At 38.7% G+C, this 14,744-nt stretch overlaps 1 protein-coding gene across 1 annotated transcript; it reads right to left on the bottom strand.

Moving 5' to 3' along the window:
* Positions 1 to 3,950: 3,950 nt before the first annotated feature.
* On the bottom strand, positions 3,951 to 8,645 carry LOC149164092 (uncharacterized). The gene is made up of 3 exons (XM_089429368.1): positions 8,319 to 8,645; positions 7,216 to 8,183; positions 3,951 to 7,110 (listed from the first exon to the last, which is right to left on the bottom strand). The coding sequence occupies exons 1-3, from the start codon at positions 8,643 to 8,645 to the stop codon at positions 3,951 to 3,953; spliced, it is 4,455 nt and encodes a 1,484-aa protein (XP_089285494.1).
* Between the last annotated feature and the right edge of the window lie 6,099 nt (positions 8,646 to 14,744).

Genomic DNA, 14,744 nt, shown 5'->3' with positions numbered 1-14,744 from the left:
TCACACTAGATAATTGCTTCCAAGTTGTCTTGTTGATGTGGAAATTCGATTTACTAAATTTGACTAAGGCTAAATTCAAATTGAGCCTTTCTTGCTACACTTTCTAACACTCCCTCTTAGCAAGAAAGGGATTTTGAATCGCCCCTATCCAATAGCTATGGAATGTACTGTAGCACTACCTCTCATTGTTTTTGTTTCTACTACAACAACTACAACTGAGAAGCATCCCAAAAAAAACTGAGTTAACTGTGTCTCTACAACTATCTACTGGGAAAATTGCACTGATGTTGATTTTACATTGTGCCTTCTGCACTATTATCAACGTTACTATGTGTTCCTCAGCATATGAATGCACCAAATAACATTGATCCTTCTGCTACTGAATACTTGTGGGTCCTTGTAGAAAGGTAATGATCCATGAGGAGGAACCTTAATGGACCCTACCCAAATCTCTGTAACTTTGGGGCTAAGGCTCTACATCACTCGACCTCGCCCCTGGAGGTATAGCTGCATGCATGGTGAAATATAACTTTATATTGTAAGGTTTTTTTACTCTAACTCCAATCTGTTTCACTTTCTCAATAACTACATGTCTTAGAAAGGCTTTCCCCTTACTGAAAACAACATCATAGCCTGTATCCTCCAATACTACTACAATGATCAAGTTCTTCTTCCGCCTAGGTACAAGCATCACATATTTGAGGTGAATATGGGAGTCTGAATCCCTATTAAAGGTTACAGTACCAATTATTGTAGCATTGTACCTCCCATAATCCTCAAGTTTTATATACATCTAGAGATCCTTCGAGTCCTCCAGGCTACTAAAAAATTCCTTGTTTCCTATCATATGGCAAGAGGCACCAGAATATAGGTACCAATCACTCCCTCTTACTGTGCTTGCAAATCAAGTAAGGAGGGTGAAATCTAGCTCTGATTGAGATGCGAAGGCATCTCCTCTAGCTTCTGTTGTAAGCACCTTGCTGGATTTCGTGTGCAAACACTTGGTAGCATAGTGCCTGTATTCATGGCAATGAAAACATTTTATCTTTCTTAGGTCCTTCTTCTTGGCATTGTTTTAGCTAGACTTAGCCTCAACTTGGGCCTTCTTTCCCTTGGCCTTCATTCTTTTTCCAACTAGAGCAATGTCCTCTTCCTGTTCTTTGGATGTTACTCCATCTCTGGTATTTCTTCTGATCTCTTCCTATACCAAATCAAACCACAACCTTTCCCAATTTGGTAATTTTTCCCTTCCATTCATAGAGTCCTGGTAGTTGTGCCAGGATTTTGGAAGGCCTAGAAGAGATAGGCTCACCAGATCATCTTTTGTAACATTCACCCCACCCCCTCCAATCCCATCTCGAACTTGAGTGAATTTGTAGAGATATTGTGGAATGTTATCATTTTTATGCATCCTAATGTTTCGAAGTTTGTCTTTCAGGGCCAATTTTTTGTGGTCACCACTATTTTTGAATAGCTTAGTCAGTGTTTTCCACATAGCATATCGTGTTTCTTTTCCATATAAATTTGAGACCACATGGTCTCTCACACCTTCCATAATAATTCTCTTGGCCTTTGCAACATCCTTCTTCCATTGGACTAATTGTTGTGCATCAGACTGTTGGGGCTTCACAATGTCCATTTTAACATATTCTGACACACCATTATCATCAAGAACTACTTCCATTCAGTCCTTCCAAGTTATGAAATTTGAGCTACCCTCCAAGGCATACTCCAATCTCAGTATGCTAAAAAAACATTCTCCTAAATCTGAAGAGAAACTGCTACATTGAAGCTGCAAATTTGTAATTTCCTAGGGACAAATTGGAAATATTGATTCTAGTGTGATTTTAGGGCTTCAATACCATGTATAAATCTGATAGCAATTGCAACTACTCAATATTTCAAATTGAAAACAAGAGACACAAATTCTACTCTGTTAATCTATAGAATTGTAATCAAAATTCAGAACAATATGCATAGACATGCAACAAGAAAAACGACAAATACATAGTGATTTATAGGGGAAACCAACTGGGAAAAACCCCTCAAGCCTCTTTTTATTAATAAATTGAATAAATAAACTATTGCAATCGTTTTCTCCAACTCTGAGCACAACCTGCAAAAGTAAAATTTTTCTCTCTACTGAATGATAACTTCTGACCAACACTTAGCCAATTTCTGCCTCCTTTAGCCTCCTATTTCCATGCACAAATATGAGCTAATTTAAACTCTCAAACAATAGGGAAGTTCCTATTTCCTTATTCAATTCCCAATGAATTTATCTCCTAACTCCATGCAATAACTAATACACTCAACTAGTATACAATTCATGTTACACTAGCCTTTGTCTCCTTCACTTCAACTGAGCAATTTTTTTTTTTTTTTGTAAGCTGAGGTGGTACTCTTTCTATTTCTATATAGAAAATAAAACCTTACATAGTATCAAAAACATTGTAAACTCGCCCACATGGGGAAACCGAGTATTTAAGCCATCTATAGTTTTTAATGGCCGACCAAAAATAAAAGGTCCAAAGTCTGATAATCCTAGCAAGATAAACAAGACAGTCTTGAGATCTGCTAATTCTACTAGTCTGCAAGAAATAAACTTCTCTATCTAAAACATGCAAAAAACTATAATTGGTAAGACTATGAGCTTTCCTGAACATATCTCTTTTCAAACATCGTCCATTGCTGGTGGCTGATTTGCTCCTTTATCTGCACCCTGGTGAACTCCCTTCAGCAGCTGTTGTATTTCATCTAATTTCTCCTCTTGCCTCTCCAGAGCAATGCGGATGAAACTCAATTCTCTCCGCATATCAGGGTCTCCCTGCGCAATCTCCACCATCTCCTGCGCAATCTCCACCATCTCCGTAGAAACTTGCTCTATAGCCTTTGCCAGCAGCCTTTTCATAACCCAGTAAATATGCAGAGATTGTTTAAACAGGGACATTCTTCCCCTGGTGTGGCCTGGATCATGCAACAGGAATTCCCAGTCCTCCATTTCTTCATCAGATTGGTCTTGGAGAGACTCCTCCTCCAGGTGTTGCATGATTCTTCTAACTTCTGGATTGGTGTTCTGCTGATAATCCCTCTCTGCCCGACGAACTCTCTGATTCACCGTCCTTATTGTTTTTTTGGCAGGTCCCGCGTCCTCCCTGGAGTTCTCACCTTCCTCATGCGTCTTCCTGCTCTGTCCCCGACCTCTTTTACTGCCCGAATCCAAACCGCTGTCAAGACCCCTGTCTCTTCTTCTCATGCCGTAACGCCTAACCTTCGCCGCCTGCGGAGCAGGGTGGTCGTCCTTCATCTGCTGCTGCTCCTCGTCTACTAATCCGTCCTGAGAGTAAGACCTCTTGTTCCCCTCGCCTCGGGGCGCCTCCTCCTCGGCCTCATCCTCAATCTCCCAAATCTCAGTTGGGTGGTCCTCATTCATAATTTCCTTGCCTTTCCGACTTTTATTCCTGACAATTGCATTATGCTGCTCCTCTGTCGTCCTGGTTTTCAGCCGGGTTTCCATGTTACCACCGGTTCTGCCGCAGGGAATACTCTGGTGCCAGGTAAACTCTATCCTGTATTGCTGTCTCTCAGCGGTGTTGTCCGCTCCTCTCCAAATTGGGAAACAACTAAATAACTGCTCTTCCTTCCCCGTTTGGATATATATCGGATCTCTGCCCTCAGCGTACACCTTTGAATCAAATTTGCCTTGCCGCCGATTGCTTTTCGGGGTGACGTCTCCTTTGGCCATCGTTCTTTGATTAATTTTAGCTGTCGGGAGATCTGACATGCCGCTCCACCCTCCTCTCCGATCGCGAGCATTTATTGTTTCACATTGGGGATGATCCTGTGCCGTTCTCCACACACGCCGCCAATGTACTACTCTGTACCCTGTCATCATAACGCCTCTCTGTCCAGACTGACCTGTGTTCATTACACGGGATCTCCACGCCCTCTCATCCATCCAGCTCATTGATCCCCGCATTCTCGCTCGTAGCTTGATCATGGTCTTCATTAATGATTTTTGCCAAGTCCACCCACTCCCTGCAACTGCGCATTGCTGTCCATTGGTTGTCTACCGTGCTGCCACGACCTTTGCATCCCCAATTCGCCATGAAATCGGCCGCGCGATTCCCTTTCCTTCTGACGTGATTTATTAGTTTGTATTCAATCCTTTTCAATAAATCCGCTATCTCCTGGACAATTCCAGCCGTTCGCCAGCTGCTTGTGATCTTCTCCCAGTCTCTTCCATTGCTGAGCTTCTTCAGCATTTCAACCGCAATCTGGGAATCCCCAACAATTTCTAAATTGGTGTATCCATTTCTTACAGCAATTCGCAATCCCTGGTGAATTGCCCAAAATTCAGCCTCATTGTTCGTCATTTTTCCACCCCAATCTGCGTAAATCCACCTTACCTGCTTATCACTGTCTCGGAAAATGCCTCCAAAACCAACTTCGCCCGGGTTCCCTTTCGAAGCTCCGTTGAAGTTTAGTTTGATGAAGTTTTCTCTGGGATAGCTAAATTTATTAGGGCTTTGGGTCCGCGCATTATGTCTGGAGTTCTGCTTATGATGAACCATCTCAAATTTTAGGTTTAAATTGTTCAGGATTCCCTCCTCAAACTGGTTTGCCTTCCAATCCTCCACGTCCCACTTCTCAACCAGGATTGTTTCCCTCATTAGTTTGACTACTCGTCCCCAAATTATTTCCGGATCCTTTAATTTATTCTGGAACACTCTGCGATTCCTCTCTTTCCATATCATCCATAGCACGAACCCTGAGATGAGATTCCATGCTCTGCTGACAACTTTACATTGAAATTCCTCTTTATTCCACTGGAAAACAATTTCATTGAAATCTCTGGGGCCTATCTCAGATTTACCGAATATTCTTCTAGTATCCATCCAAATTTTCTTTGCGAACGAGCAGTTAATCAGTAGGTGATTTCTGGTCTCCCCTTCAGTGTTATAGAGACAACATCTAGACGGGCCATTAAAGCCTTTTTTTTGAATTCTGTCCCAAGTTAAAATCTTATTCTTAGTTGCAAGCCATATGAATAGGGATACTTTCGGCCACCAGTTGCTTCCCCATATAATCTTCCAATCTAGATTCTCCTCAGCTATGGCTTGCGTCTCTGTTAAGTAGTATGCCTCTTTGGTGGTGAAAGATCCTTTCATGGAGTTCCCCCACCTAAGGAGATCCTTTCCAGTGCGGGCTCTAATTTTCCTGGAATCCACCTCTTTCATGTAAGCTTCTTGTTGATCTTGACTAAGCTCCCTGTCCCACTCGGTCAGTTTGATCCATTTTCTCCAGGTTCCATCTAGATCATTTGCTTTCCAATAGTCTCTGACACATTTTCGATCTCCTTCTATTCTTTCCTGAAGTTGTTGTACCCCCTGAATTCTACTCATTCTTTCTTTCTGCTGCCACTTATCATCCCAGAAATTGGCTTCCTCTCCACCTCGAATCTCCCAGAATGTATGATTCTCAACCAAATCTCTGTTTTGACGAGCTAGGTCCCAGATTGCTGAACCTTTGGGGGTTTCTCTCTGTCTTAAAATCTCAACTGTTGAGTCAGGCATATTGTATTTAGTTTTCCATATGGCTTTCCACAGATCATTGCCCTCCCTTAACCAGCGCCACCAGAGCTTTGCTCCTAACACGATGTTGAGTTTTTCCGGGTCCCTCAAACCCAATCCTCCTTTTTCCTTTCTCTCTGTTAAATGATTCCAAGAAACTAGGGCCCATTTTTTCTGCTGGTTTGTCCCTCCCCAAATAAAATTTCTTATGATCTCTCTAATCTTCGCACAGACTCCTAAAGGGGCCACCATTATCGACAAGGGGTAAATGGGGATAGCTTGGAGGACTGATTTTTCCAGAACCACCCTTCCTGCTATGTTTAATACTCGAAAGGCCCAGTTTGCCACTTTGTTTCTCAGCTTATCAAGGACTCCTTGCCAATTTTTCATCTTTTTGGAAGTAAAGTCCAATAAATTTCCGAAGTATTTCGTAGGAAGCTCTCCTCTCTTAAAGCCCAACAATCTTATAAGGTGAGTTTTGACCTGTTCCACTGTATTAAAAATGAAGATACATGACTTATCTCTATTAATTTCCAGTCCAGAAGCTTCAACAAATAAATCCAGGATTCTTTTAAGGTGTCTCACTTCCTTAACAGTTGGTTCCCCAAATAACATGATATCATCAACGAATTGCTGATGAGTTAAGGGCAAATTATTTCCCCAAAGCTGTAAACCTTTGATTCTGTTTGCTGCTCGTTCTTTTTTAATAAATCGACCCAGACCTTCAGCTACTAGAATGAAAAGAAACAGAGATAATGGGTCTCCCTGTCTAATTCCTCTAGACGCATTAAAGGTTTTCGAGGGAGTTCCATTAACAAGAATGGAAAAATTCGGAGAAGAAATCAAACTATGAATCCACTTAATCCATCTCCTGTTGAAGCCAAAACTTTCTAGGACTTCTTCCAAATAGTTCCAGTTTAGTCTGTCATAAGCTTTCGACAAATCTAATTTAATCATCATACCCTTTTGCTTTTTCATTTTTAGAGAGTGAATAACTTCTTGAGTTACTACAAGGCCATCTAGGATTTGTCTACCTTCAACAAAACCCGTTTGTTCAGCAGATATTAACTTATCCAGAAGGGGTTTTAATCTTTTGGCGATCAAGGATGTTATGATCTTGTAAATAACATTACACAAAGCTATGGGTCTAAAACCATTGGCATCTTCTAAATTATCACCCTTAGGAATCAGAGCATAGAAAGTAGAGTTAATGGCAGGCCATACCTTTTGGTTCATCCGGGATTCTTCTATCAAATCTAGGATCTCTTTTCCCAGAAAGTGCCATCCCGCCTGATAGAAATCAACTGTGAAGCCATCCGGACCTGGAGCAGTACCTTTCTTCATTGATTTTACAGTTTCCTCTACCTCTTCTAAGTTAGCGGCTCTCATCAGTGCCTTATTTTGGTCTTCTGTAACTAGACGAGGAATGGCCGAACATATTTCCTTTATTGCTCCCATTCTATCAGCTTGAGGTTCTGTTAGGATACCTTTATGATGATCCACCAGAACTTGCTCAATCTCAGCTTGCTCCACTACTCTATCACCATTTTTATCTTTGATGGATAGAATCCTATTTCTTTGTCTGTGTTTGATCATAGCCTGATGAAAGAATTTTGTGTTCCTTTCTCCCTCCCTTAACCACTTTATTCTTGATTTTTGCCACCATAGGACTTCTTCCTGCTTTCGTCTTTCTTCTAGCTTTCTAAGAATTATCCCTTCTTCTCTAATGCTCTCCTCTGTTCGGCCTTCCATTATCATCTTTTTTTGAAGAGATTCCATTTCCCCCTCTAGTTTTTGTTTGTCTTCCATAATGTTACCAAATTCTTCCTTGTTCCATTTCTTAATTCTCCCTTTCAACTCCTTCAGTTTCAATTGGAACGTATGCATCTTTCCTTTTCCCTGCACAGTACTTTGCGTCCACCATTCTTCCACTTTCTTTATGAATCCTGGGTCCCTTAACCAGAAGGCTTCAAATCTGAATGGTCTCCTTCCACGATTTCTTTTAATATCCACCTCTAGTCTAATAGGCCAATGATCAGATCCAAGGGATGGTATGATCTTTGCTTCGACAAAAACATCCTTGTTCATAATAGCTTCTGATACTAGGAAGCGATCAAGTCTTGATGCTATTTGGTTCTTGCCTCCCCTCCTGTTGTTGCAGGTGCATATCCCATTAATAGTCTGGATGTCTACTAATCTTAAATCTTCTATCATTTCATTGAACATATCCATGAAGTGGTCTAACTTCCTTATCCCTCCTTTTTCCTCCTCTAGGGATCTGATTAAATTGAAATCGCCTCCTATGATCCAGGCAGCCTCTGGATATATTCTACGGATTATTTTCATGTTATTTATAAAACTTTCTTTTTCCCTTGGGGAAGGAGGGCCATAAACCCCTGAAATGACAACCTTTTCCTTTGTTCCTACTATCCTACCAATGCATGTAAGGATTCTATTTATGCTGGTCCAGCCTTCTAGGATGATATCGTTTGGATTCCACAAAATTGCAATACCTCCCGCAGAGCCAATAGCGTCTTGCCCCATAACTTCGTATTGTAGTTTATTTTTGTCGATTATTCCTTCCAGCTGCTGTACTGTAATTTTTGTCTCCTGTAAAATCATAATACTGGGCTTCTCTTTTTTCAATTTCTCTTTCATATATCTTTGTTTACCTTTACTATTCAAGCCCCTAATATTCCAACTGATGACAATCATTTAAAACTTTTGATAGGAGGGGAAGAATACCTCTGACAGAGGTATCACTTTGCCTGAGTTTATCAACGTTTCTCCCACGGTCTGAATGGTTTCGCTCATCGTTTTCCGACCTCTTTTCCTACTGTTTTTGCCAGAGCCGTCCATTCCCACCTGTCCATTCCCCTGTTCATTTCCTATAGTTATCTGCTTATCCATGTTCTCCCCTTTTTTTTCCTTGTACTTCTGAAATGCTTCTTTATACAGTTGTTTCTGCTTCTCAGGTATGAATCTACTATCTAGATATTTCCATTCCTGAATTAACTGTCTCATGATTCTCTCCTCCTCCACCTCACTTTCTAACTGGTTTTCCACTTCCATCTCGGATTGAATTGTTGCATTTTATTCCTTTCCTTCAGCCGGTTCTTCAATTGTTTTCCCCAAATTTGCGTCTTTTCCTTTATTTTCACTTACAATTTCCATTGGTGTGTTTCCAGGGTCTTCATCGTCCTCCAGATTTACTTCGTAGTCCTCGTTCTCGTTCTGTAGAATTTGAAACTTGTTTTGACTTGTTGTATGGATGGGCTTTTCTTGTGGCTGGGATTTGGGTCCCTCCTTGCTCTGTTTCTTTCTTCTTGTGACCTGTTGAAAACCCCTGTCTGCCTCCTCCATTTTTCCTGAATTTCTCTGATATTCCTCTTGATTTCTCTTTGACTCCTCTTCCTTATTCATAGGGCATTGCCGATATAGATGACCATACTCATGGCATTTGCGGCACCTAAACGGAATATGTTCATAATCTATTGGCTGTTGCCAGATTTCGTCATGATATTCCAGCTCGATATTCTCCGGGAGGGGTTCTGCTAAATTCATGTAGACACAGATCCTTGCATATGAAGTATATTTGCCTCGTTTTGTAGCTTCTGCAATTTTAACAAAACCCCCTATTGTGTTCCCAATTCCCTCTAGAATTTCAGGGTCCTAGAATTCATCTGGGAGCCCGAACAGTCTAACCCAGATTGGGGCGTCCAGCATTTTTTCCTTTTCTGGGTTATATCTTTCTTCCCAGTATTTCATGAATAGGCCCGCATTATTCATGAAGTACGGTCCTTCTTCGAAAACCCTATCCTTGTCCTCCAGATTCGTGAAGATGGCTGTGAAAAACCCTTTTGCTCCCAGTTTCAGATCTATATGGCCTTTTGGTCTCCACCTTTGATCAATCCATCTGTATAACTCCTTCTCAGTTGGCCAGTAGCCTATGAATTTACATATCAGGGCATGGTCCCTCATATAGCAGTTGTATTCCTCAAGTTTGTTGCAGGGAATGACATATCTAGGTTGTTTTTGTGCCCTTGGTAGGAATTTTCCTCCCATCCTTTTCTGCCATAGGTTACCCATCACAGGTGCATAGCTTTCCTTCTGGTTATGCTGCATTCCGCTTGCACTGGTCTCCCCTGCTACCACATTTTTAAAGGAGGGGATCTCTCCCCTCCCTTGTGGGTTTTCCATTTTCCCTTCAGCTCTTGTCTCTTATTATTTACCCTCACTTCGCTGCTGAAAAACTGTTTGCTTGAGATGCGGGTGTTGCGAAATTACCTTTCTCAATCTACCTTCTTTGCCTTCCTTCGCCCTCTGTCCCGCGATTTTCGCCTGTTAATCCCGTCTGCTGCGCCGTCTCCAAACCCTAGCTACGCGCGTCCGCTCCATCCGCCTCTTCAATTGAGCAATTTGAATTCCATGCATGCATGAGCTATTTTGGGCTAATTGATTAGTTAGCTAACAAATCTTTGAGTTATACTTTTGTCTCACTATTCAATTTACCTTAAACTAACTCTATTAATTGTTAGAGGTCAGTTAACTAAGTACAACTGAAAATAAGTGAACTAGATTGCTGAAATTTAGCAATCAACACATGCATGACTGAACTCCAAGTCCACTAACTCAAATTTACTCATCTAATTGAGTGACAAGAGCCATGTCACACTAGTTCACTACCTCCAAGTTGTCCTATTGATGTCGAAATTTGATTTACTCAACATGACTAAGGCTAAAGTCAAATTGAGCCTTTCTTGCTACATTTTCTAACAAGGGACAAGCAAAGAGACTCCAGTAATTTAATTATTTGATGTCATTTATAAAGTGAAATTAATTAATTAGATTAAAAAGTGACTTTAATTAATTAAGGAATAAAACCTTATAATGTAAATTTAATAAAAAAAAGGAGAAAAAGGTGACCACGGTAATTGCCCATTATATTATGATTATTCATGACATTAAAAAGAAGACAAAAGCTCACTCTTGGACATGTTGAATTGGTTATTTATTTTTTAACTGATTTGGGAGCTCATGGAGGTTAAAGAAGGCTGAAATCCCAATGTGAGGAGGGTAGTTTCAATGGCATGAGATTCAACTTAGCTTATCTAGATACATTGGTTTTGGTGTTATGATGATACACCCTTTTCAGTCAATAAGGAGGGATCACTTCAGATCGGTCATTTGTGCTTATATCGATAGAGAGGGAGGAATCATACAAATTTATCACTACAATTTAATGAAGAAACTTATTTTTCAGTGATTGTGGGATATGGATGGAGAATTATTCATTACCGCAAAAACTCTATTTAGTGGAGGCTGAATCATTATCGTTCTGAAGATATTTGAAGAGGACAAATTCATCAAGTGAAGGACTAGTCATTGGGGCTGAATTTCTTATTTAGTTCGAGTGTTAAATTAGGGTTCTTTTGGTAAAGGTAAAATTATCATGACAAAGTAGAGAAAAAGGGTGAATTAATTAATAGGGTTTTGTTCTTTGTTGAGGCCACAAGATTTCGAGAGGATGATTTCTCTAGGAAAATCTTGGGCCAACAACCCTAGGTTGAATTGAAGAAATTGTGAGGTAGAAAAGAGACAAAAAAAACCTAGGTTGAATTATAGGAATAATAGGAAAGTTATTAAAATGTTTAAATAAAAAAGTAGTAATTATTTTCATTGAAAAGTAGTGTAGCAACTTTATATTTTTATGTGTTGTATTAATAAATTAAATTTGGGAAAAAAAATTGATATATAGAAATAACTAAATTAGTTTAGTATCCCTTCTTTTGAATGGAAAACAAAAATTTGTGTTAGTACTAATGGGCCAGTTATAAAGTATAAGAGTATTTGGAAAAATAAATGAATTGGCTCTTTTTTTTGGGTGAGATTTTAAAGTGTAAGTTTTTTATAAATAATCAAGGATATATGTCATTAAAAAACATGCACCATAATCAGAGCATATTAGAAAATATGTGTCACAACCTTAGTCTATATTTTATTTAGACATATGTGTTGGATATTCAATAGGTATGTGTTGGTACCATCCTATGACCTCCTGTTTCCTCCTAAAACATATCATTTGCCTACTTCTTTCCATCATATATCTCTTAGAACCCTTGGAAATTGATTAGTTAATAGTCTTATAGTTATTAAAATGCATTGAAATTGATTTAGGAGTTTTATGATTAAGAATTAGGGATTTTTGGTAAAATGGCTACAGGAAGTTCCAACATCCTGTAATTCGTTCATTGTTTAACATGTGGCATGACAGCTGGGCTAAAAAGAAGGGTAGGGATGAAAAGTAGAATGTCCAAGCATGGACGAATACCTATCCTACAACAGAATCGACCCTCCTACATGCGCGGTCAACAGTGGTCAAAGTATAACATGTTGGCGACAAAGGCAGCAACAACAAAGCATTCTAAATTGATTTAGTTTTGTTCCTTTTTGAAATCAGTTTAGGATAGAAACATTTTAAAAATCTCGACATGGTAAAAGCGGCAACAGCCATATCATGAATGTACATTCGTTTTCGAAATGTAAGGGTTGTAAAAACATATGTAAATACAGCCCTGTGTAATCACTGTTTTGGTAATCGTTGTATCATTTGAAACGGAGTTTGAACTTAATATCAAGAACACAGTTACAGCTACGATCTTTGTCTTATTGCATTGATTTGATAATCGGTTGAACACAGTCAAGTATACCTCTGGAACGCGGACGGGCCCTGCGTTAAACTGGTATACTGTTATTTCCTTTTCATTTACAACTTAGGGTATTACATGACATGCACAGTAATTAGAATTGGTTGTTGATTTCAATCGAATGCGTATGGTTTATGTTTATGAGATCGCTTGAACAGTTCATCACTGGGATCGTGAATCGTATCCTGTAAGGGATTCGATCCTCTGTTGTCCTCTAAAGCAATGTTATGAACTCTGCTTTCATTTCAAAGTATGTTTATAATTTCCAGATGTCTTTAGCTTGCATGAATATTAGTGAATGCTGAGTATTTGTTAAACAGGGGTTTCGTGCATGGTGTCTCTGTAAGGAGATTGAAATCTTGGTTTGAAGTGATACACAGTGTTTTAATTTGATAAATGAATTGAGTGACAGTGTGGTAATTAGGTAGATTAATTGAGTGACCTAAGTGTTTGGGTGATAGGTAACATACCTCAGTCTTCCGTAAAGAAGTCCTGTGACCTACCATCATAACCACTTAGCTAATAATCCTTTATGTCTATATACTTTAGACGCATGCCTCTAAGTCTACGCATCCTGGTCGATAATAAATTTATCCTAGTCTAGCACCCTAGATAGGACACTACAGTATGTAGCACTTATGTGTTTCTCAATGAGGATGTGATCAACTCAATTTTACTATATTCATATTACATTTCATTTGGCTAATGTTTTGATTTAGCTATATTGCAGTGGAAATATTTCTCTTAATCCAAAAGCTAATTACAACATGATTATTCATCACATTACAAATTTTTTACATGAATCTTATTGCGCCAAGAGGAACATTCTAGAGCTCAATATGAGGGCGATGTGTGATTTTGTCAATGCTTAGCATGGAGTTGACATGTGTCCCTTTTAAAATAAAAATAAAATATTCTCTAAATAAAAATATGAAAGTGGCTATAATATAACATAATAATGAATAGACATGTTTGGATAGTTTTAATTATCTCATGATTCTCCTTCCGTCATTGATGTTACAAACCAGTACCAAGGAGATGTAAAAATCCTTAGCTCTCACTCTCAAACAAAAATAAAATATTTTGATATGCATATGAAGTAACACAATTGTATATCAAATTTATACATTAACTAAAAAAAAACTTATATTTTTTGTTTGAATGTTAAAAATATATCATTTTTATAATTTTTAAAAAATATTTCAATACAAAACTTAAATAGATTATTTGAATATCAACACCAATCAATTTATTTTAATATAAATTCGATATATGTGCATCATACACAACTATACCAACATGCCTATTACCAATATTTACTTTATAAATAAAATAGGGTACAAGATCTTATTGACAACAACACTTGTCATGGTACACAAATGGGAACATGGAAACATGTGTCTTCGTGTCTATTAACAGGCCTTGATATATCCATGTGATAAAACAAGAGATGCATGTAGGGTTCAAGGCTTAAGCCTCCCTTAGGTTTATGCTTTCCATATAATATGGTCATTTACATGGGAACCTGAACTTCCAAGTTTGCCTTCTTATTCAATTCCCTAGTGATCCTCACATAACTTGTTTTGTTTTATAACAATCATTTCCTTATGCAAACATTGTCCATTGCATTCCTTACCTACCATGCATAGGACATGTCATACTAAATCATTAGAGTAGAAGTTTACATTATAGCACATATTGACTCTCAATGAGACTTGTAAACTCAGTAACACTTAACCCTACCCCTATTGAATTATCCACAGAGTGCTACCCAACATAACCAGTCCTATCATTCATATAACATGCCTTTAACATGGACCTAATTCTGGAAGCTAGTGCAGTTGCTGCTCTGTGCATTTTGAATAGAGAAATTTCATGTCAATCCTAGAAATAGAGCAGGAGAAACCCCTATGAATTGATCACAGCTATAGTGTTGTAATGAAACGCATCTATACTCTAGCAATTATATGCAATAGAGGTAACCACAAAGAGGGTTGTTACCAGATCAACAAGGAATTTGAAATTCTTCGAATAAAATGATAAAAGGGCAACCAATATAGAAAATGAATGTGTACAACCTACACAGTTGAGTGTTTGATGGTACAAAGTAAGCTGTGGGATACCACTAATACACACATCTTCCCTTGAACCGTTATTATACCAAAATCCACTACCAATGGAATTGATATGACTTGATAAGCTATCTCTTCCAAAGCTGACAAATGGATTTTAGTATAGATACATTTATTATGAATTTGAAATCCTATAAACAATAGAATTAAATTTTTACATATACTAGACTCTACCAACCAGGTAAAAGTCGATCAACCATAAGTCCAGAGAGACCCTTTTAACACTTATGTCTATAACTTTCTACCATTGTTATCATATGTATTATTAGGAAGATTTGTGAACATTTGGTGTATGAACAAGAGGCCTGAATTTAAGGGTTTGATCATCAAGG

The sequence above is a fragment of the Pinus tabuliformis genome, chromosome 5_1, assembly GCF_031772625.1.
Source record: "Pinus tabuliformis cultivar Carrire ecotype Pingquan chromosome 5_1, CPIR1, whole genome shotgun sequence".
In the NCBI taxonomy this organism is placed as follows: Eukaryota; Viridiplantae; Streptophyta; class Pinopsida; order Pinales; family Pinaceae; genus Pinus; species Pinus tabuliformis.
This window is presented reverse-complemented; position numbering and strand designations above follow the sequence as displayed.

Coding starts and splice junctions, on each gene's coding strand:
- LOC149164092 (XM_089429368.1), bottom strand. CDS start 8,645: ATGGAAGTGGAAAACCAGTTAGAAAGTGAGGTGGAGGAGGAGAGAATC. Junction 8,184..8,318: donor AAGTGATACCTCTGTCAGAG/GTATTCTTCCCC, acceptor ATGATTTTACAG/GAGACAAAAATTACAGTACA. Junction 7,111..7,215: donor TGGCAAAAATCAAGAATAAA/GTGGTTAAGGGA, acceptor AAATGGTGATAG/AGTAGTGGAGCAAGCTGAGA.